The sequence below is a fragment of the Podarcis pityusensis genome, assembly GCF_964106645.2.
Source record: "Podarcis pityusensis genome assembly, chromosome: 15".
In the NCBI taxonomy this organism is placed as follows: Eukaryota; Metazoa; Chordata; class Lepidosauria; order Squamata; family Lacertidae; genus Podarcis; species Podarcis pityusensis.
Genome location: NC_138040.1, coordinates 5,919,463 through 5,942,991, shown reverse-complemented (window position 1 = coordinate 5,942,991; position 23,529 = coordinate 5,919,463). Strand labels below are relative to the sequence as shown.

The 23,529-nt window shown below is 45.3% G+C and overlaps 1 protein-coding gene across 1 annotated transcript in view; it reads right to left on the bottom strand.

Annotated features, from left to right (window-relative positions):
* Positions 1-1,020: 1,020 nt before the first annotated feature.
* The window catches only part of APPBP2 (amyloid beta precursor protein binding protein 2), a 44,239-nt gene continuing 21,730 nt past the window's right edge, over positions 1,021-23,529 (bottom strand). The window contains exons 2-13 of the mRNA XM_080982998.1: positions 17,530-17,618; positions 15,416-15,567; positions 14,642-14,765; positions 10,720-10,888; positions 8,240-8,329; positions 7,829-7,896; positions 7,644-7,749; positions 6,224-6,348; positions 4,806-4,891; positions 4,236-4,426; positions 3,941-4,106; positions 1,021-1,763 (exon numbers count right to left, since the gene is read on the bottom strand). Coding sequence (XP_080839124.1) covers positions 1,510-1,763; positions 3,941-4,106; positions 4,236-4,426; positions 4,806-4,891; positions 6,224-6,348; positions 7,644-7,749; positions 7,829-7,896; positions 8,240-8,329; positions 10,720-10,888; positions 14,642-14,765; positions 15,416-15,567; positions 17,530-17,618 — 1,620 coding nt within the window. The 3' untranslated portion in view covers positions 1,021-1,509. The remainder of the gene's footprint in view (positions 1,764-3,940; positions 4,107-4,235; positions 4,427-4,805; positions 4,892-6,223; positions 6,349-7,643; positions 7,750-7,828; positions 7,897-8,239; positions 8,330-10,719; positions 10,889-14,641; positions 14,766-15,415; positions 15,568-17,529; positions 17,619-23,529) is intronic.

Below are 23,529 nucleotides of genomic sequence, written 5' to 3'. Positions count from 1 at the left end.
AGTTCTGGCTGTTTTTGTTTAACGTTAAAAAAAATATGATGAAGCTGAGAGAGAAAGGAAGAAAGACAGACCTGTTGTGCTTATTCTTTTTTTTTTTTTTTTTTGGCATTATCCATTGATCCCTGCAAGCTGTACAATAAAAAAAAAGATCATCTGCAGATATTAAAACAAAACCAGATTTTTTTCCCTTAATGACGACGACCAATCTAATTAGCACAAGCAAGTTATAGCCTTTAGAGAGAGCCCGTTTCAAAGAGAGGGGAAAGGGAAAGGAATAGCATTTCTTATGCTTTGCTTACGGTGCTAAACATCTAGTTTACCTGTGTAAACTTAGTATTTTAAAAAGACATGCCTTTGAAACCGCCGAAGAACGTTGAAGCTCCTAGCTTTGTTATCTAGTACATGTATGTATATAAAGTCTCCATTCATCACTTGAAAATACACCCCTTCGTGAAATAATCCTACCGAGTTTAAAAAAGCAAATGCGAAAGGGCAGAAATTGTGACTTGAAAGCCATTGGTCCGAGACTCTTTTCCTAAGGACGGGATGGTCCGCTTGAAATCTCCCGGTCCTATTACAGAAAATTCTTTTGCCCTGTACGGAAAACAAAAACAAAATAAAATAAACCAAGAAAGCTGAGAGACTAAAATATTCTGCCAGTGGTTACCACTTTCAGGTGAACACTGGTCCGTTTTGGGTGCTCTTTGAAAGTGCAAACGGTGGTTCAGACGGAGGCAGAGCAACCAAGCATCACTTCCCAGGAGGAAATTCTTCGCCATGTCTCTTCGTAAGGCAGCAGAAGGCAAGAAGCGAAGATTTCCCCCACCCCTTTTCTTTTTTTTCCTGTGTGTATGAATATCTGTGGTTACTTTTTTCAACAATCCGTATCGAATAAGTTTTTCCTTGTTTTTACACTGTATAACAAGAATAATCATATGGTTGTATAGGACTTCAGACTTGTCACAAGCACTGGTCAGTGGGCACCCTCCTTATCCACCAATTAATAATGCAACTCTCAGAATGGTTTAATGGCTTTATTGCTCTCTTTCCATTCTCGCGGAGATTTCGTGTAAAGTAGCTTCGCTTGGACAAAAAATAAAAAATAAGAGAACATCGTTAGGGGTGTTTATGGGGGTTTTCTTTCTTCCTTTATATATATATTTATATATATGTATATGTATCTCTTTCTCTCTCTCTCTCAAGTTGAAAACGTGAGCCAAAACAAAACATGCCGTACTCATGCTGGTAAGAATTTTAGCACACATTCGTCTGTTGTGGTCACTCCATTCAAAGCTGAGATTCCTCCCCTCCCCGAGAAAACAGGGGATTTCTAATGGACTGGACCAGTGTTTCAATGCAATTGCAGCCCCCTCAGAGAGAGAGAGAAAAACACACACAAAAAACTACATGGTTTCAAATTTCACAGTATGACTTTTCCCATGTAAATTTGGGGAGGAGGGAACAGAAGAAGGGGGGGAAAATAGTTGTTGGTAAAATTGACCAAGGTCCTTAGCAAATCTGTCCTTCGGCGGTCTGAGACATCAGGAAAGACTGGACAACTTCTTCAGTGGATTGCAGGCTGGTGCTCACGTCCTCGAGGGCGTCTGTCACTGAAAACTGCCGATCCCGCAACCGGTTCCAGTTGGCCAAAATGTTGTGGTACTCAAATACCTTCTCGTAATTGCCAATGGAATTGTACAGTTTAATGAGGCCCCTGTAGTCATATTCTAGTCCACTGTAACCTTCCCCAAAAAGCTTCTTCCCTAAAAATAAACAAAATGTGAAGGAGAATTAATGCTGTACTTTTTTCAGTGTTGCCTAACAGAGAAGCCTGCTCTTTATTTTATTTTATTAAGTAAAAATCTGATACCTTTCAGCTGGAGTATATTTTACCATGTTCTCCGATCTGGGGCGGGGAAACTGTGTCTTCCCCTCCTCTCCAGATGTTGCCTCCCACCCTCCCTGACCACTAGGCATGCTAGCCGGGGCTGATGGCAGGCAACGTCCAGCAGCATATCAAGAGCTACAGGTTCCCCACCCCCGGCCTAAAGGAACAGAGAAGACATTGCTATTTATATTGGTTCCCGCATGCCCTCAAAAAAAAAAAAATATTGGGTGTGTGCTATCCCCACCACCTCAAATAGACCTGGAAGAAGGATCTACAGTCATACCTCATGTTGCGTCCGCTTCAGGTTATGTCTTTTCAAGTTGCGTCCCATGGCAACCCGGAAGTACCAGAATGGTTACTTCCGGGTTTTGCCGCTTGCACAGAAGTGCTAGATCACGCTTGCGCAGAAGCGCTAAATCGTGCCTCGCGCATGCACAGCACTTCTGGATGCAAACGCTTCAAGTTGCAGACGTGCCTCCGGGACAGATTATGTCCGCAACTCAATATATGATTAAACCAACCAATACTGGTAGAGAAGGGACAACATTTGCTCCCTTCAAACATCTTTCCCCCAAACCATGTCCAGCGTGTTGGACGTCATCACCAGCTAAAACGAAGCACAATTATTTGCTCACAGGCCTCTGCTATTGCCCTAGGTCCTTTACTTTGGGATGGATCCAAATGCTGTGTGTACAGAAAGCCACCTGTCTTTCCTGCCTCCTCTGCAAGAAGCTTCTCTGGAAGTCTGGGGGGACACACCTGAAAAGCACTGGTTAGGCAGTAGGGGGCTCTGGTGGGAGGGCATCCTTGTTTTGTAGGCAGGCTATTATAGTACTTTTATCGGTGGATAGTTCCCACAATGCTTGGCTTGTTGTTACTCTCTTTGCTTTATCAAGTTCTTGCTAGCCACCCCTGGGTTTTCTATTAGAAGAAAAGGGTTCTTGAATGAATGGATGGGTGAGGAATTGTCTTGAAATGGTTGGAGGAACCTTGTGGCAGTGGGATGCTCATGGCAACAACACCCTGTCAAAAAACAAACCCGCAAAGGGAATATCCCTCCCCTGAAAACAGAACAAACCCAGGCAACAACACAGCACATCTATCCTCTTCTGTGGCCACACCCCAAAATAACACAACCACAACAATGAAATAGGCAACGCTCCCCACCATTCTCCCAGCGCCGATCCCAATTCTTACCATGCAACAGAGAATCCTCTTCCCTCCCCCTCTAGCTCAAACCTCTTTTGTTTAATCAAAGCTTGACTGGGCAGGAGGGAGAAGAAATCAACAGCTACAGCTGCCCTCTACTTTTTCCCTTCTAGGAATGATTGTGAGGCCCAGAGGCATTCTGGGAAGATGAAACAAAGATGGCTGGAAACAAGAATTTGCCTCCCAATGACTAATTTTCTTTTAATAATAATAAAAAAGAAACTTGAACAATTGTGAGGGGCTGGAGGGTGCCAAGGGAGTGTTGGGGAACCCACAGACACCTTGCTGGCAATCCCAGTGGTAAGCCAGAAACCATAGCATGGTTATCTGTTCCTGGCTCACGCTGGATGATAACAAACCAGACTCATGGTCTGGCCATAATCCTAAACTAAGGATTGTGATTTGTGTAAGCAGGATGGAGACAAACAGCTCAGGAAGACATGTCTGTTGCAAACAGTTAACTATGGTTTTGCTGTAACACAGAAACTGAGGCAGCGTGTGTTGTTAGGCTAGGCTGAGACATGGTGCCTGATCTAAGGTCATTCAGTGAGCTTCATGGGAGAGCAGGAATTTGAAGCCTGCCCCAAATCCAAGCCAGGTGTGGGGAACTTTTGGCCTTCCAGATGTTGTTGGATGCCAGCTCATAGCAGGCATGGCCAAGGATGATGGGAGCTGTAGTTCAGGAACTTCTGGAGGGCCTATGGTTCCCCACCTCCTAATCATCCTTCCTTTTTTACCTAATCTTCTTCAAGGGGAAAGAGAACCTCACCTACCCCCCCCTCCCGCCCCCGGAGAGACAACATCGCTATATATGCAAGCTTAGGCTCAAAAGTGTTTACACACCAATTGCTATGGATCTCAAATAAAGCTTTTCGGCGTTTTCGTACTGATTCATGTCGTAGTTGTAGAGCGAGGCAAGGTGTCCCACGGAAAGAGCAACTTCGTAATCTTCTTGGCCGAGAAGCTGTTCCTTGATCTGGATCGCTTTGATGTGCATCTCTTCCGCTTCCTGGAACACGCCCACAAAATTAAGACAATGGTGAATTGCTGGTCTAGTAAGATGATTGTCAAGAGAGCCAGAGATACAGTTCAAGGAAGACATGTCAATAATATTTGCTGCCCCCCCCCAAATAATTACCTTAAATTTCCTCATGGACTGGTAAAGCCTGCCAAGGTTACCATAGTGTTTTGCTGTCTGCACGTTGAACTCCCCAAAGGCTTTCTTGGCAAGCTGGAGCGAAGACAGGTGTAAGTCGTGGGCTTCCTGGAGTAGCCTTTGTTCTGTCTCCTTATTGTGACAGTCAATGGCAATCTCCTCCAAGATCAGTGCTTGCACAGGAAAGGGGGGAGGAAAGAGACACATTAGAAGACCCAACACCATTAAAGGCATCAGCTAGGACCCCGAGGAAGTGAATGCAGACTTCTGCACTATCTGAAAAGTCTTTCAGCTCAACCCTAACCCTTTCCCAACTCCAATTATTGGGCCGCTTTGAAGGTGTACGCAAAGCTCAAACACATCAGCCACTTAGAGCTGACCCTGCCTTTAGGAAGAGTGAGGCGTGAGCCTCAGGTGGAAGATGCTGGACACGGTGGAGGGAGGCACTGTTTTCCCACACATTTCCTTCCCTGCCTGTCCTTGACATTTGCTACAGTACCAGCAGTTATTTCTGCTCCCTAAGCGCCGCAGCCAAAAGCAGCATGGAGGTACCTTTAACTCTTTTGGAGGAGGCAAGGAGAAGGTGGTCTTCTGGGAGAATGTGGGTTATGATGCCAATCGCACGCTCCGCATGGAATCTAAGGTCAAGAGCAAACAGGCACACATGAGGGGGAAATCTCTTGGAAAGTTACTGAGTAGTCAACACAGAAACAGCAAGTTCCCAGAAGGGCCATCTAAATCATGCACAGAGGGCTTTGTGGGAATTGCATTAGCATACTGTGGGTTTTTGTAGACACTGGGCAGCTGTTTAGCACATGCTAAGAACACGGGGGGAGGAACAGGATGAAAAAGACTTATGTGAGAGATTCTGGTATGTTTGCAAGACATCTTGGGAAAAGGCACAACTTTCACCTTAGAAACAAAGACTGCCTTTGTCTGCCTGGTGGTAAGGAGATGGGAGGAAATTCTCCTCCTGACAAGGAAATATTTTTTTCCTCTCCATCTCCCATACTCTCTTCCAGATCATCCAACAAACCTAACTGGCAAGTTTAGGGTGGGGGGCAAAGTCTTCTTTGCACAACATGTTAACTCGCAACTCAGCTCATATTTAAGAACTACATTGGTTACCAGAGGTCACTAGGAATTCTACGTAAGCAAGAGAGAGGGCTCCTGGCAGCATATTTTTTACTAGCTTGCTAATAGACTAGCAGCTTCCATGTCCAAGTTAGTAGTTTATTTACAAGGCTGTCATGACCACATTTTTAAAGCTATCTGTAAGGGGGGGGGGGGGGACAGTGGTACCTGCAACAAAATGTTGCAGTATCAAGTGCTTCTGTTCAGATTGTTCTGGTTCCCACCCAAAACCAATAAAACCAACTCTTTTGTAAGTAAATAAATGCATATTTATTACTGCAGAGTATCAATACCAACTCAGCATCATGGAAAGAGTAGAATACAGTCCAGACACCCTTAACAAGGCCAAGGGGGAGGAACAGTAAGAAGCACAGGATCAGGTGCTCAAGATGCAGTAATGATGGCCTCCCACTTCAACGGCATTAAAAGAGGGATTAGACAAATTCACAGAGCATAGGGCAACCAATGGCTGCTAGTCATGATGGCCATCTACTATCTCCAGTATCAGAACACTGATTTTTTTTTTAAAAAAATTACATTCATATACCATTTAACTGTAAATAAAACATCAAAGTGTTTTACAGAGAATATAAAACACACATTGACATTCCCAGCCCAGCAGCCCAGGTGGCTCCAAAAGTTCTCCAAACAACAACAGCAACCACAAAAAGCTTTGCCAGCAACAAAGGGAAGGGACTTGACTTGCAATCTCTCCCACGTGAGGGAGCCCCAGCAAGACTATACCACATGCTTTTTAACATTTGAATATATATATATATTTACATTACGCAAGAAGAAAACCTTTGGGTCCAAAAAAGTGTAAACAGAGTACTCACAGCGCATTGTCAAACTTCCCAGAACTGTACTGGTGAACGTAGGAAGAGTAAGCCAGGTCTTCGTGAGCTGTTGCAACATGGATGTTTTTGCCCCCAAATACTGACTGTCTGATGTCTAGTGCGGTCTGAAACAATTTGAGTGAGAGACAATATTCAAGTCAGCTAAATTAGCTAGGATCTGGAAGCTGCCATAGACATTTTTAAAAGGATGGCTTGTGTGGGACAGAAGAAGCATTATTTGAAGTAGTATCTCACACAGCTGTCGACACAAGTCACCAGTGGGTAAAATCTAATTGGAAACATAATGATGATTTGTTAAACTTCTATACCACCCTTCATCTGAGGACCACCAGGCTTTTGCAAATGAGGCTGGGCTCACAGGGAGCCTGAGCTACTGCATCCTTCTTGGGCAACCTGCAGCTGGAGGGCGGCTGAGAAGGACGGGGTGGCTCACATCACCCTGTACACCCCCCCCCCCACTGTGCCTGAGCAATGGCCCTCTCTAGTAGCATATAAGTAGTAAACTTATTCTTTTTGTTATAAAGATCATCTGTCTGCCTAGACATACTTTCACAAAGCCCACACCTTGGAATAAACCAGAGGGACCGTATGGCCATGGGCTTCTTTGTTTGTAAATAAAATAATGCTGTGCCATATTACAAAAGAATGGTTTCCTGCAGTATGTCCTCCAAGCACTTTCAACTCATGGAAAATTGTTTCTAGAAGAGCAATTTGCCAGACTTTTTGCATACCAGCAATCTAAGTTGTCTAAATCAAATGTCTTCTAGAATTGTGCTAGTTGCTCTTGCTGCTGTTAATAGGTATCAAATGAGTTCTTTATTTCTTTTTTAGATCTCTATCCACATCTATATATAGATCAAAAAGAGCCAGGTAGGGGGAGGGAGTGATGCTCGGTCTTGTTATTAAAGAAATCTCCCTAAAGATCCCCCGCCAAGAAATCTCAATTTTAGGGCACTCCCAGCAATGTCAGTAATAAAACTTGTGCCCAAAAACCACTGGGAGGGAAGCAAATCCCTTTTAGTTCTCCACCCACAACACTCTTGACCTCTTTTTTGGGTTTCTTACCAAGGGATACTGCTATTTTTTTCTTCTACTATTTTAATAAAAATTGCCCATAAAACACTAGAGGAGATTAAGTGAATCTTCTTTTAACCGCCCCAAACTGCAAAGGTTGTTCTTCCAGGAAAATCACTACAGCTTTCATTCTGAAGTCTGGTAGGATTAATCCGCTACCATGGGGCTACCATGCCTGCAAATTTTATCTACTTTGGCGAGAAAAGTAAGTACGGTAACAAAACTTCACCTGCAGTAAAGAATTCTGAGCAGAAACAAACACACACATGCACAAAACCACTTAATAGAATCCTGAAGGCTGCACAGACACAGCAAAGGACCTTACCTGATAAATTGCAACCGACTGGCATATATTGTCTACGTTGAGTAAGTAAAACCCATAGTCTAGTAGTGTGTCTGAATATTTTGGGTGTTTGGCTCCAAAGTGCTCCCTGGAAGATAGGAACACAACTTAGAACCACAAACAAGATGCAGCAGGCAATAACATTTGGAAATGGGGCATATACTCACCGTGCAAGATACACCGCATGTTTTATTAACTGTTCGGCTTTCTTAAATTCACGTTTTACAACACAAGCCTAAGCCAAGAGGAAGAGAAAGCAGGCATGAGAGACCATGAATATGCAAAGGCATTCTTGCCTGCCTATGGGAAGCCACTGTTCAAGAATGGCCATCGACTGCTAAACTGAGTAGAAAGCCTGCCCCATTAAAAAGGGGGAAGACAGAGCAATGAATTGTCAGGAAAAGCATAAAGGTCAACACGTCTGAAATGCTGCTTTTGGAATTCATTTGTTGATTTTCTCCTTTAGGGCTGATTCTTAACAGTACTAGATGCTGCCCACTTCCCTCTGCAAGAAACATGGAATAGGTTCCATCCCTGCTCAATTGCATGCAGGCTATTTGTAGAAGAGTTAGATTTACCTTAGAAGCTTGCCGTAAAACGTCCACAACTACTTTTACTGGCAATCCAACTGAGATCTCCTTCATGGCTTCTATGCACCATTTGTAAGCCTGTGGAGCACCCAAGGATATTGTCAGGATTATTTAAGATTTTATTAAAAGCCTCAAATTTTCTATGTGCTGTGCAGAATTATTTATTTTTTTTCCAAATGCAAAAGCAGCTCTTGTTGGCAGGTTTACAATCTGATAGCCAAAGGAAAAAAGGAAACAGGGAGGGATGATGAAACCAAGCAAATTCAGGTTCCAGTAGGGTCACTGTCAATGGTCAATGTGCCTGGGCATTTGCCAAGAACCCTCAATGCAGCAGGGGATCCATTCAGAAGAGCCTCTTAGACCTGTCCCTTCATTGGAAACCTGCTGGTTCACCCTGCCTCTCAATAACAGAAGTAGCAAGCAAGAGGAGGAGCTGCCACTGCCTTCATCCTCACTGGCTCTGTCTGGCACCAATGAGGAAGCAGAAGCAGCAGTGGCAACAATGGCAGAGAGAAGACACACTCAGTGAGGGAAGCGGAGGGTGGAATTGAGGGCGTCAAGCCCAAGGGCTGTCCATCAAAACTGGTACTGGGTTCCAATATCACAATACACACAAATACATGACTTTATTCACTGAAGTACCACTCTGTCTTTTCAACTAAACCTCTATGGAGATGAGAGTGTACTCTCTAATGGAAATCAGAGAGAAGGCTGGGAGTGGGGAGGCAGGTGCAGAACCCCCAATGGGGCTTGCAGATCCCTTCTCCTGTCCTGACTTCCAAGCCTGGCCGTTCAAATAAAGTTTAGGAGCAGTTGCTTAGCAGGAGCCTCGCTGCCCCACCACTTATCTTTCGACCTTTGGCCTCCTGGCCAAAGGGAGATCTCCAGTCCTTAATCCAGCACTTAAGATGTTCACAGAAATCTAAACAGAGGCTCCCAAGAACTTGGCTTTCAAACTCTGAACTGCGAGAATCTGCTGTTCTAGCAAGACTATCAGCTGTTGCGATGGCGTGTCTGGGTGTCTGTCAAGATGTAAAGCTGAAGTCAAGAGCAGAGGAACAGGCAGTCCTAGGGAAAGGCACTCTGGCAAACAGCATGGAGGCAAGAGTCCTGCAAGAGATCTTGGAGCCACCAATCTCCAGGGTGATGGAAGAGCCGTAGCCCAGTGGTAGAGCATCTGCTATGCATGCAGAAGGTCCCTGCTTCAAACCCTGGCATTTCCAGGTAGAGCCAGGGCAGATTCCCTATCTGAAACGCTGGAGAGCCGCTGCCAGTCAGCGTAGAGAATACTTAGCTAGATGGCCTAACTTAATATAGGGCAGCTTCCTATGTTCCTAAATTGTTTGTTCCCAGCTGAGGATTTAAACACTATCCCAACAAAGGCTGGGAAAACACTTCGGTTCCTGCAAACTCTGGCACTTGAACCTGAGCCAAATGCTAGCTTTAGCCAAATGCTAATTTTATTTGGCACCACCTTACCAGCTGGAATTCTGTCACCAAACCTCAGTGAAACCTGCTTTTGTCTGCCCACGCGCTGCTGCTGAGTGAACCCACAGAACACTTTGTGCTGGAAAGAATAGCTGGCCTGTTCTGACTACATAGGAAGCTGCCTTGTACCAAGTCACTGGTCCGCCTAGTTCAGCACTGTCTACACAGAAGGCTTTCAGGTGGAGGCCTCTCCTAGTTTGGCCAGAGATGCCATCGGGGATTATTATTAAATATATTCATACCCTGTCTGTCTCCCAAGTTGGGATTCAAAACAGCTTCCATTTTAAAAACATAATTGTAAGACACAAATTAATAAAGGCAAGCTAGTTAAAAACAACAGTTAAAATACGGCAAAACACATTTCGAACTGGCATTAAAATACTGATTGCCCCAACAGTGGTCAACATGGTCTGCACCTGGTTTTCAAAGGCCTATCTGAATAGGAAGGCCTTCGCCTGCTATCGGAAAGACAGCAATGAAGGAGCCAGTCTAGCCTCTCTTGGGAGGGAATTCCACAATATGGGAGTAGCCACAGAAAAGGCTCTCTCATGTCACCACCGACCATGCTTCTGGTGTTCATGGGAGTGAGGGAAGGTGCTTGACTGAAGAAGAAGAGGAGTTTGGATTTGATATCCCGCCTTTCACTCCCTTTAAGGAGTCTCAAAGCGGCTAACAATCTCCTTTCCCTTCCTCCCCCACAACAAACACTCTGTGAGGTGAGTGGGGCTGAGAGACTTCAAAGAAGTGTGACTGGCCCAAGGTCACCCAGCAGCTGCATGTGGAGGAGCGGAGACACGAACCCGGTTCCCCAGATTACAAGACTACCGCTCTTAACCACTACACTACACCATACTGGCTCTCACACTGACTGAGGATCTTAGCACCCAACTGAAGCTTCTGCATACAAAAGACATGCTCTGGCCACTGAGCTACTTCCCATGCGGAGATGTTCTAGGCTGGATTCTGCGAAAGACGCTCACCTCATCATAATGGCTCTTTGCAAAGAGCAGGGCACACAGCTCCCCATATAGAGCAGCTTTGTTGGCTTGCTGGCCGTGCTTTGCTAGCTTGTCCATGTAAGACTGCGCTAATTTGAACGTTTCTTCTCCCAGGTGGTATTTACAGTTGCCATTCCGGACATGCAGCAACCTAGGGCAAGACACAAAAGGATCTTGAAACCTTGAGCAGGAAAGTTGCTGAGCGATTCAGACTATTAAAAGGCGATTACTGGCTTTGTGATTGTGCATCCTCAAATGAAACAAGGAAGCTTCTCATCACCGTTAAATAATATTTTAACATCCTAAGTAATTTCTTTAATGCATGCCGCCAAACCACAGGCAGGAAGACATGTTCAGAGGCAGCAGCCTGGTTCAGATGCAAGAGTGTTGGTTCGACAAACCATTGTTTACTGGGTCAAGAAGTAGTATTTTGCCCATGTGTTCCTCTTCCCCTCTCCTGGATGACGCAATGCAAGACCTCCGCGGTTTGTTAAACCAGCTTCCAGTGACTGGGTTGGCCTTTGACTACAGACCTAGATAGGAAACCAATTCTAGTTTGTAGTCAGGGATTAAACCACAGTTGTCCAGTTCAGATGGAACAGGAAACTCTGGTTTAACAAACCAAAATGTTTTGCATTGTGGTGCACAAGAAAAGTGTAATGAGCTTATTGTTGAGCCAGTATATCACAGAATACCAGATGCATTTTAAAAGCATGCATTAAAAACACAGGATTGAAAAATAAAATAAAACTCATTCTTATTGGAAAAGAGATACTGCCCCCGACCTCAATTACAGATTAAAAATATGGCATACTGCAGATGTGTCTGAGGTATTTTGCTTTCTGAAGAAAAGGGAGGATAATAACACCAAAGTAGATTTTGCTTGTGGCATCGTAGAACAACGAATTACAAGAGGTTACACAGCTCTGTGTGTGTTTTATTTATTGTGAATTGCTATGATTAATGAGTGGTTAATGAATTTTGTATTAATCATATGAGTTGTACATTTTGTAATATATATTTTTTAAAGCACATTCCTTTCCCACCTTTTATCTGAATACACCAAAGGATTGTACTTTGGACACATGTCTCTGGTAATCTGACCATTTAATTCAGTGAGTGTGTGACACCAATAAACTGGCCAGAGATTAAGGGTTATCTTACAAGGCACTACAGCTCCATACACATCACACATTTAAAGCACATTCCCTCCCACCAGCAAAAGAATCTTGGGAACAGCAGTTCACCCCTCACAGAACAACTCCAAGCACCCTTAATAAACTACAGTTCCCAGGATTCTTTGGAGTGAGGAATGTGCTTTAAATGACTTTCCAGTGTTTGCTGAAGACTTCTCCTTGCTGTCAGGCTTATGCAGACAAGAAAAATATGTTTCATAGTATGTCAGCTGGTGGTCTTTTTTTTGGTATTGTTCTTAATGTATTTTTAATTGTTGTAAACTTCTTTGATTTTTTCAAATGTAATTTCAGTATAGAAATGTTTTTTATAAAACAATAAAGAGATAAAACATACGGTGTGTACACAGCCTGCAAGTGACTGAAAGCACTGGAAGGAGTGCCTCCACTCTCACAACCACCCTCCTGTTCTAATAGCCTCCCCTCACCCACTTTAAGATGCCTCCCAGGAGGGGGGGGGGGCCTCTTGGCTTTTAAACAACCAGGACATGTCTGCTCCTGAGCAACCAAAGAAACTTCTTCTCATGACAGAGCAGAAAAAAGGCAAAACTCTTTTTTTGGGGGGGGGGGGCGTGGTAAGATATCTGAAAGTTCATTCCCACCATAGATCTCAATTCCTAGACAAGTGAAAGTTACTCTGTTTAATCCACCTTAAGTAGTAATTTATTAAAGGGAAAGGGACCCCTGACCATTAGGTCCCGTCGTGGCTGATTCTGGTGTTGTGGCGCTCATCTTGCTTTATTGGCCAAGGGAGCCGGCGTACAGCTTCTGGGTCATGTGGCCAGCATGACTAAGCCGCTTTTGGCAAATCAGAGCAGCGCACGGAAACGCTGTTTACCTTCCCGCCAGAGCGGTACCTATTTATCTACTTGCACTTTGACGTGCTTTCGAACTGCTAGGTTGGCAGGACAGTAATTTATTAGGGAAAGCCTAAAAGTGGATATAAAGCATTCAACGAAGCCCTGAGCAGGTGAGTGTGTTCTTGCAAGGACGACTAGGAATAATTCCCAACAGCCATCTTGTACTGGAATGCTATTAATGTATTGAGTTGCACATATTAATAAAACAGAAATAGGGCCTGTCTCCTCTTCCAGCCTTCTTTTTTTTTAAACGACAAAGTCCTCTGCCAGTTCTGCAGTACAAGGATCTGCAGGAAATCACAGCTAAGCATTAAGTCAGCACAACCCCCTAAGAGTCAATAACAAGCAGGCGGAGGACAAGGGAGGCGTGGGGGGGGGGGGAGGACAGCAGTGACCTGGCTCTCCAGGCAGGAAATGTCACCTTGTTTGCACATCAGCAGCACACAGCAAGATTGATTGAGACCATGGCCCTGAACATGCAGTCCGTACTTCCCAGGCCTCGGATTTATTTGTTTTTTATACAAGTGCAGACTAGGTAACAAAGAGGTCCTTGGGACACTGGAGGAAGAACAGGTTCCTTACCTGCAAGTGTGGTTCTCTGAATGGGGAATCATGGGGTGCAGTCACACCCACAGGGCTACCTGAAGGAGCGTCTCCACCTCCATCGTTCTGCCAGGACACTGAGGTCCAGCACCGAGGGCCTTCTGGCGGTTCCCTTGCTGCGAGTTACAGGGAAGTTACAGGGAACCAGGCAGAGGGCCTTCTCGGTAGTGGCACCCGCCCTGTGGAACGCCCTCCCACCAGATGTCAAAGAGAAAAATAACTACCAAACTTTTAGAAGACATCTGAAGGCAGCCCTGTTTAGGGAAGCTTTTAATGTTTAATATGTTATTGTATTTTAGGGTTTCGTTGGAAGCCGCCCAGAGTGGCTGGGGAAACCCAGCCAGATGGGCAGGGTATAAATAATAAATTATTATTACTATTATTATTATTATTATTATTATTATTATTATTATTATTAACCCCAAAGAACCATCACCACAAGCTTTGTATCTGTAAGGCTTCCAGCTACAGATAGTCTCACTTGTCCCTTGTCAGCCACTAGTTTTATGGAAGGGCAACCGTACACACTCACAGATGCACGTCATCTCCCAAGATTGCTTGCCGATGAATCCCATTCCAGCAGCCATTGCGCAGGACTGGCTGGAAACCCTGGGGAGGTCCAATTTGGGCATATGGATCTCCGGAGGGTAATTCCAGAAGAATGTAAGGAGAGCTCTGCTGGCTCAGACGAGTGGCCCACCTGGTCCAATGCTTTTTCCTTACACTGGCCAAGCAGGTGCCCATGGGAAGCCTGCAGGCAGGACCTGAGTTCAGCAGCACTCTCCCTCCTTGCGATTCCCAGCAACTCGTATCCACAGGCATACTTCCTCCGACTGTAGGAAGTAGAACATAGCCATCGCTGCAGGAGTCACTGACCGCCCTGGAATTTGTTTGGCCCCTTTTAAAGCCATCTAAGCCATGGAGTGGAAATGTGTGTGCTTTAAAGCGCAGGATCAAGCAGAAACACAGACCATGGCAACCAAAGGGAAGGGCAGGAAGCAAAAGGTGTGCTAAACCTGCCTGACACCTGACCCCCGCATTAGCTGTTTTCTGTCCCGTGAGAGTCACAGTCGCTGGGGACGGATGGGCACTAGGAAAGGCCTCCACAATTTACACAGGTGGCCTCGATGAACAGCAGCCCATTAACTAGTCATCATGGCCACTTCATAATTTACTCGCGTTAAGCACAGACACACCCTGCAGCACGAGCATCTCACCCCCTTGCTAAAAAATGGGGACAGGGCTTACCTCACACAACACTCCACCGCACGAAACCAGTGGAGCATCTCGTCGTGAAGTGTACATAACTGAAGGCAGGAGAGGAAGACCTTCTCAGCATCGCTGTACCAGCCGGCGTCCGAGAGGAAGCCTCCTACAAAGGCAATGGACATGGACAAGGTGTTGTGCAACCAGGGCGCCATTACCATAGAGAAGGGTCCTACACTTCCCCATTTTATTTATTTACTATTGTTAGCGGTTGGGCAATTCTCTGGATCCAAGCCACACAGTATTGACTTCCTTTTGAAGAAAGGAATTGAGCTATTTCTTTACTTTCTCTCCCCTCCCCCCAGCAGTTTTTTTTCCTTTCAAACTTGGGTCCCCAGCTGTTGTTGGACTACAACTCCCATCATCACTAGTGCTGTTAGCTAGGGGTGATGGGAGTTGTAGTCCAACAACAGCTGGGGACCCAAGTTTGAGAAACAGTGTTCTATAGGCTGCTCCCCTTCTCGCTTCACTCGCCAACACTGCCTACTCCTTACCCCTCTGAACCTCCACTCACTGGCCTAGGCCAGGTGCCCGTTTGCCTCCATCTCTGGTTCCCTCTTCCTTGCCCAGTTTATGGTCATGCTGTACTTCACAGTACCGCCTTTCAGCAGCCATGCGAACTGCAGCATGACGACATCCTTAGTAAAATATGTAATAGGGGAGAAAGAAAATCTTATTTCAGTTTCTTCTTCGTGTGCCTCTTACAAAGTTCCAAGCAAGCAAGATAGACTAATATCCTATTTCACCCACAGTTACCTAAGACAAATCCAATCTGGATAGCTTTTTCTTTTACAGTAGCATCTGATTCTGCTATGTAGGAACACCTCCTGCTGAACGAATAGGCCAACACGGATGCCACCTTTACTCCATGGTCCATCAATGCCTGAAAACAGTGATGAAGTAGATGTCTGCAAGGGAAACAGAAGGAAGAGGGAGAAGACAAAAACGTTTTACCTCCTTCCAACAAACACTTTGTGCATGCAGTCCAAAGGTATACTTACCGGGGATAAGCTCCAATGAGTTTAAGGGGCTTACCCCTTGGGAACTTCACTGTGAGTTTCTGTTTTAAGTAACAGGCACTGAACTATCAAGCCATTTACTAAAGCAGTGGTTTTCAACCAGTGTGTTGGAGCACCCTGGGGTGCCATGAATGATGGTCAGGGGTGCTGCGGGCAACACAGGCCTCTGACCCTCTTTCCTTCCCTCCTTCCTCTGATGCCCTCGCATCTCTGCCTCCCAAAGGCTTGCACAGCTGTTTGATGGGGCAGTTCAGAGGCCAGGGACAGCAGTAGTAGCTGCCCGGAGTACTCCTAAGCAGGGGGGAGAGGTGAAGAAGCTGAGGGAACACTCCATAAAGGAGGGTGTTTGAAAAAGGGTGAGAGACTGCCAGCTCTGCAGGCAAGGGGTGACATAACTGGGCTCCTGAGCCCCACAGGGGTGCCTCAGAAAGAATGTAGTTGGTTAAGGGAGCCGTGGACTCAAAAAGGTTGAAAAACTCTGTACTAAAAAATAAAGAGACCACAAATTACAATCTGGTTAAGCCCTTTGGAACAGATGCATTCCCTGCCCTCCCTGTATCCATGGGTGGTATCCAATGCTAGTCCTACTCAGAGCAGACCCACCAAAGTTAATAGGTATGACTACCTTATAGTCATTTCAATGGTAGGGCTTAGTTGGATACAACACCATCTCTCTCTGCCATAATACAGGAACTCAGAAAAGCTTAACATTCGTCTACGACTAGCACATACACACTCAAACACAAACAGCTGCCGCATTTTACAGCACAGAACAGATTTATGCTGTGTCCTTGAGATGGGGTGGGGTAGAAGACACCCACCCACCCCCAAACCCTGCAATTTTCACACAAAAATCCAAAATGCCACCTCCAGCCCAGATTTGCAAAAACAGGAAGCAATCCATCACCCGGAATTCCTGCTACAGCCAATATCAGCCACATGAATTATGCGAGCACCACAAGGCTGGGAGCTCTTAATCAATCAAACTTCCACCACCCCGACACAAAAGCAGCTGCCAGAGCCTGTTAACAGGGCTGTTAAGCAAAAGAACAAAACATACTTTGGGGAGAATTTTGCTTTTCTTCCCCCCACCCCCACAAACCTTTCCTTGCCCACAGTAGCAGAGGATACCGAATCCAGTGAGAGCCTGTTGTCTGAGAAAGCTTCTTTAGTTTGGTTTATCTGTGGTTGCCTGTGATTCCCTTCCTCTCTCCTATGTTCTCTTACATACATAGAGAACTTGGGAGAGTTGTGTCTGTGTCTTCTTTTGTGTTTAAATTTTGTTCTGGACTCAAGACACGAAAGCTCAAAAGAGAACGCACATAGAAGAGGAAAGGCTCACTAGTAGATTCTGACCATTGTCTTCCTAGGACCTGGGAGGCCTTGCCCCCTCTGTCTTAAACTAAGCTTTAAAGAAAGCTTCTACTGTAGATACACTTACCTATGGGTTATGCTAAACCCAATGGTGCTTACATTTATTAGGTTTACACTGCAGGGCATATTTGTGATACACCTCCAGGTTAAAATCTTTACAAAGCTATGTCTTTTAAGTCAGAACATGACTACCGTATTTACATGCTGGTAGCCAAGCTAACCAACAGGAAGTCATGGCTGAAAGCAGCTGCAAAACACAAATTTATTGGGCAAGGCACTTTACGCAAAAGGGTGGGTGCTATCCAGTCACATTCTAAGCACAGAGCACCCACTGATTCCAACCAGAGTTAAGCACTGAAACTGGTGGGGCTCAAAAATGCTCAGTGGTGATTGGACTGCATCCAGTTATATTTTACAGGGGGAAATGTTCATCTTGCAAAGTGAGAGGAGCTGCCATTTTTGTAAGCACTGACTTACCGTTTATCTAAAGCTCGAAGCACCTTTGCAAAAACTTCCAGTTCGCAGAATTCACTACCCAGCTGGCATAGTCGGCCTTGTTGGTAAAGCTGCAGGAAGAGGGAGAAAAGAGTTTTATGAGTTGTACTGAGTGACATAAATATCAAGCCAGGAGTGTGGCACACTGTTTGTTCTAGCTCAGGGCATGGCTGCTCTCTGCTGACAAACAGGGTCACAAAACATTGCTCATTACACAAAATCAGGCTACTTGGTACACCTAATGACCAGTGGTGTATTTTTAAGGTGTCTGCCACCCCTGGGCAGAAGTGGTACCGGTATATCCTCCCAGGAACTTGTTCATGTGCAACCTCAACAGAGCACACAAGCACCAAATTCCTTCCTCTTTGCATGTGTGTTGGGGATACCTTGACTCAACTTCAGAGTGCAAGTCCCAAAGGCCTCACAATCCCATGTGGTAGTGTGCTCTTTCTCTCCATCCGCTGCCTGCCTCCCTGCTCAGGTGTGGTTTTGGCAGCACTAGTGGTGGCAGCAGCAGGGCAAAGCCTCTCCTGTCAAAGAACTAGGCATGCAACCCGCCTTGCACCCTGGGGTGGTCACTGCAGGTGGTGTGCACATGGCAACACCTTCTCAGCTTTGCCGCCCTGGGCAACTATCCCATTTGCCCTCCCGTAAACACGTCTCTGCTCATGGTTTAAGCTTAACCTAGCAAGTTATCTGTCTGGTCCCATCCACTTTGCCAGCTGTGATGGTATCGCTGCGCCAGAAGGGGCAAAGTTATATGGCAAGGGCAGTGAGTTGCATAGCTTTGCTTGCCAGAATTAATCACAAGGAGGAGAGGAAGGAACCTACAAGATAAAAAAAGCTTTCTGGATTGTAGAGTATTTGTTCTTTGTAACACTCATGTGAGCCATCAGGCTCTGACAGCTTTTTTCGCTTCGCTTTGCCAAGTAAAATGCATTACTTCCACACACACACCCCTCAGTACACAGAGGATAAGCCAGCAAAATTTTGTTTACTACGTTGCATGTTTTTCTGAAGTCCAGCAGTCTGCCCCATTCTCTGGGGACTGAAGCTACTAGAAACAGCACTGTTGTAAAAAATGTCTACATCAGGAAAATATTGTTTAAGGGTTTTCTTTTTTTAAAGGACTGCGTTTTATTAGTACAGTGGTACCTCGGGTTAAGTACTTAATTCGTTCCAGAGGTCCGTTCTTAACCTGAAACTGTTCTTAACCTGAAGCACCACTTTAGCTAATGGGGCCTCCCGCTGCCGCCGCGCCGCTGGAGCACGATTTCTGTTCTCATCCTGAAGCAAAGTTCTTAACCCAAGGTACTATTTCTGGGTTAGCGGAGTCTGTAACCTGAAGCGTATGTAACACAAGGTACCACTGTATAAGTGCAGCTTGCTAACTCAGAGCATGGGTTCACTGAACTCTTGTATTGCCTACATTGACCCGAAGAAGCATATCAGATTTTCAGACGGAATCTTTTGACAGCCTTACGTAGAGGTTCTGGAGATTGAACCTGGAAACTTCTGAATGCAAAGCAGATGCTCTACCACTCAGCTATGGTCTCTCCCCTGTGGATATAGGAAGCTGGCTTATACTAGCTCAGACTACTGGTCCATCCAGCCCAGTGCTGTCTACTTTGACTGGCAGCAATTCTTCCAAGATCTCTGGTTGGGAAGGGTCTCTGTTATCAGCTGCTACTGGACCCGTATATAAACAGAGACAACCAAGGATTGAACCTGGGACCTTCTGCATGCAAAGCATTTGCTCTACCATCCCGTCCCAGGAAGTCAGGCTTGTAAATAGTCCAGTATGGACTCGCCCATGGCGAAAAAGAACTGCTTCCAGGCAATAGGGAAAGAAAGCTTGTTCAGGCATCGAGCCAAATCATGCTTTGTGCTAACAAGGGTTTAAACATCTGCCCTTCTATAGTGATAGCCTGACAATTCAGACATCACACCAAAGTGACCAAACCATGGCTTTCAAACTACAGTTTCAGATTCTGGTTTGCCAGCCAATTGCAAATGGTGGTTTGTCACTTCACAGAGACAGCAGAAAGCCACAGTTAGGCTTCCTTAACCATGATATGGCTCAATTTATTATAAACTGAACCCTGAGAGGTTTCTTTCCCCCACTTCCTTTCTGTGTTGTCATGCCACAAATGACTTACATCGACCATGTCTTTAGGGTACTTTAAAACAACAATATCAGTGTACGAGCCAGTAGCTTTTAAGAGACATTGGCAAGACTGTTTCACTATGCTTCTATGTCAGGGGTCACCAGCAAAACTGGAGAAACTTGCCGAAGGCATGATACACACACTCAGCAACCAAGCATTCAGAACAAACTATTTCACAGGCAACAAGAAAAACTTTTAAGCTTACTTTCTGCAGGGGGAAGAATCCTGGGGACGCCAGGGAAGACCCTTGGGGGCATGTGGGCACCACACTGGCAACCCCATGCTCTGACAGGGGTCGGCAACGTGTGGCCCATGGGCTGGATGCGGCCCATGAAGACTGTTTTACCGGCCCATGAGCCGCCCCTGAACCGAGCCGCCCACTTGGAAAGTCCCCCACACGCTGCACTAAACCGGCATAGGGACGTGCTGAGCGGAAATTGCGTCTGCACACATGCAGACACTAGAAACTGCATCTGCGCATGTCCAGACTCAGAAAATCGCTTCTGTGGAGGCGCGATTTTCGGCGTCTGGGCATGCGCAGAAGCAATTTCCGGTGCCACGGACATGCGCAGACGTGATATCCGGCGTCACGCTGCGCCAGTCCGGCCCACAGACAATCTCCATGGGAGTGATCTGGCCCATGGTCTGTAAACCTTGCCAACCCCTGCTCTATGACATCCTCTTCTCAGGCCCCTGTGGGGGCAGTGTGATGAGGCACCTCTCTTTGGGGCGGGGGGGGGGGAGAGAGACCAGGGGCGGTAGCTGCGGCTGCCCTGAGGGCTCCCAAGGAGAGGGGAGAGGAGAGGAGGCTGAGGGAATACTCCACAAGGGAGGGTGTTCGAAAAAGGGTGAGAGGCTGCCAGCTCTGCAGGCAAGGGGTGACATAACTGAGCTTCTGAGCCCCACGGGGGTGCCGCAGAAAGAATATAGTTGGCCAAGGGAGCACTGGACTCAAAAAAGTGAAAACCTCTGCTCTTTGTAGTAGTCATACCTCGGGTTACAGATGCTTTAGGTTGCGTTTTTTCGGGTTGCGGGCCACCGAAACCCTTAAGTACCGAACGGGTTACAGTGGTACCTCGCAAGACGAATGCCTCGCAAGACAAAAAACTCGCTAGACAAAAGGGTTTTTTGTTTTTTGAGCTGCTTCGCAAGACGATTTTCCCTATGGGCTTGCTTCACAAGACGGAAACGTCTTGCAAGTTTGTTTCCTTTTTCTTAACACCGTTAATACAGTTGCAACTTGACTTCGATGAGCAACTCATAGAATGCGGTGTGGTAGCCTTTTTTGAGGTTTTTAAAGACTTTGGTGATTTTTGAAGCTTTTCCAAAACTTTCCCGACACCGTGCTTCGCAAGACGAAAAAAATCGCAAGACGACAAAACTTGCGGAACGAATTAATTTCGTCTTGCGAGGCAGCACTGTACTTACGGGTTTCGGCAGTCGCGCATCCTGCACGGATCACGATTGCAACCCAAGCGTCCACTGTAATCCTCAGGGTATTCAATTTTACTTTACAGAAATTGTGTTGCAAATACTCCAGCATGTGCACTTTCTATGTACAACAACCTTGGGGGAAATGAGATTTCCAAGCATCTTTACTGCTAGTGTAAATAGCTAGAAGCTGTGCTTGATTATTCAGTGACCATGCATGACAAGTGCTTAAAAGAGCCTATCACCTATTAAAGCTCACCAAGTAGTGGCAACCTTTGATCCAGACTGCCAACCTAACTGGTTGACTGCCAAACATTTATATGGAAGGGAATTCCCACAAAGGCTGTTGAACTTTAGGAAGTTTTGAGAGCTTGTTTACATAGATCCACAGCAGTTAATTTTTTTAGAAAACAAAACTCTTCTTCTGGCCCGCAAAGGATGGGAGAAAACATAATGAGGATGCAACACAGCTAAAGCTTAAAATGTCTGCAGTTCTTAGGAGTATAGGTCAAAGCAAAGTATGTTCAAGGATGCAGTTTTATGAAAGATTCTATACTGGCAATTTACTTTAAAAATTAATAATAATATGAAAGCATAATAAATCAATAAAGTAATTCTCATATACTGCATAAGTAGAACAATTACCTCATTAGCCACTAAAATCCTAGTGAAATATGTTTTTTAAAAAACAAAAAAGAGATGCCTGAAACAATACTAAGTTGGGGCGAGACACATCTCAGCAGTGAGGTCATACCACAGATGTGGAGCCACCACTGAAAAGGATCTTCCAAGGGCACCTGAACCACACAACTCAGTTAACCTAGGAACCACCAGGACTGCCTCTTCCATTGATCATAATGTGCAGGCAGATAGATAAGGAGATTCTATACACATTTACTTGAGAGAAAATCCCATTGTTCTCAACAGCCCAATGTAACCGTGTTTCCAATCTCCTAAAATCAGGCATATACAGTGGCTTTTATAGACACTTTCCCAAGGCTTCCTTTAGCATAGGGTAGTGTTGTGGGCATGCTGGCACTAATCACAGTTAATGCTACCCAGAATTGCTTCCTAACTATGGCTTGCAAAGCTACCTCAAAGCATGGTCTCACATAGGGTTAAAAAGAATACCATAAACCTGTTGGGAAAAAACCTTGGTTAGCACCAATATATGAATGATTCTACACTAGGGTTAATACAAACTATGGGGGAAGGGAACTTTTGCATGAGGAGTCCACATCTATATTCCTGATCCCCTAGCTTCTTTGGACTAACTGGATGTATCACACCAAAGAATATGAGTGAACTTGATGAAACACATTGAGCAATCACAATGGCTTTAATACACTAGATACCTGTCAGCAACTATGATATATATGTATAAGCTGTAACACAGTACAAAACTCCGGGTTGCTTGTTTACTAGGTCTAAAGACTCCTCTTTCCCCCCACCAAAGAGGAAGCAGAAAGGCTTCTCGACTCATAATTTGCCAGTTTCACCCACAAGGATTAAGCTGTTTGGGAAGGCTGCCTTGGTCTTTATTAACCTTATCAGAAATTCTGACAGCTTGGCATATCACTGCTAATCTCTTTCCTTAAATACCAACAAACATGTTTAAACGGAATATATCTGTGGCAGGATTTCAATGATATATACCCAAATGGTGTGAAAAATCGAGTGATTTGATGTGGTGGGGGGGAGGAGGGTATTTGAAAGTTAACGCAAAGATGTAATTGAATGATCTGTTTCCTTTGAAAAGCTCCGTTCCAGCTGTGTTCTGGGGAATCCTCAGGTTCCTTAGGAAGTAATTTTGGGCCTCCTCAAATATGAAAGTGGCAAACAAATGTCTCTGAAAAGATAAGCTTCCCCATCACCTCTGAACTTCTTAAATATGAAATTGTTCTGGGACACACAGATATTCTCTTAAGTCCTAGAGGACTAAGTTACTACTTTTTCCTGAATAAACACCTGCCTGGATGCTGAGATCTTCTTCTTCAGGGAGCTGTTCTCCTTCTCCCTCCTTATCTTTACCATTCAATGCTGAATTAGATAAGGACCAGCAACAGGGATCCCTATCCTTGTGCCCCCTGCCCTGACTCTAGAAAACCCTTGGCGCTAACTTTCCAGCGGTAGGCAAAGATCTGCAACTTTTAGATGCACAGTTTTGTGTATTGTTTTAAATAGGATACAGATGACTCCCCACTTACATGGGGGTTACATTCCAGGGGACCGCGCACATAAGTGAAATCGTGTAAAATGGGAAGCGCCCTCTAATTACCCTTTCTGCCCCACTTTCTTCAATACATACTGTATCCCAAAATATCCACAACTAGAATGGAAGCTCTGGGGCTGGCAGGAAGCTATAGGACGCACGGGAAAGTAG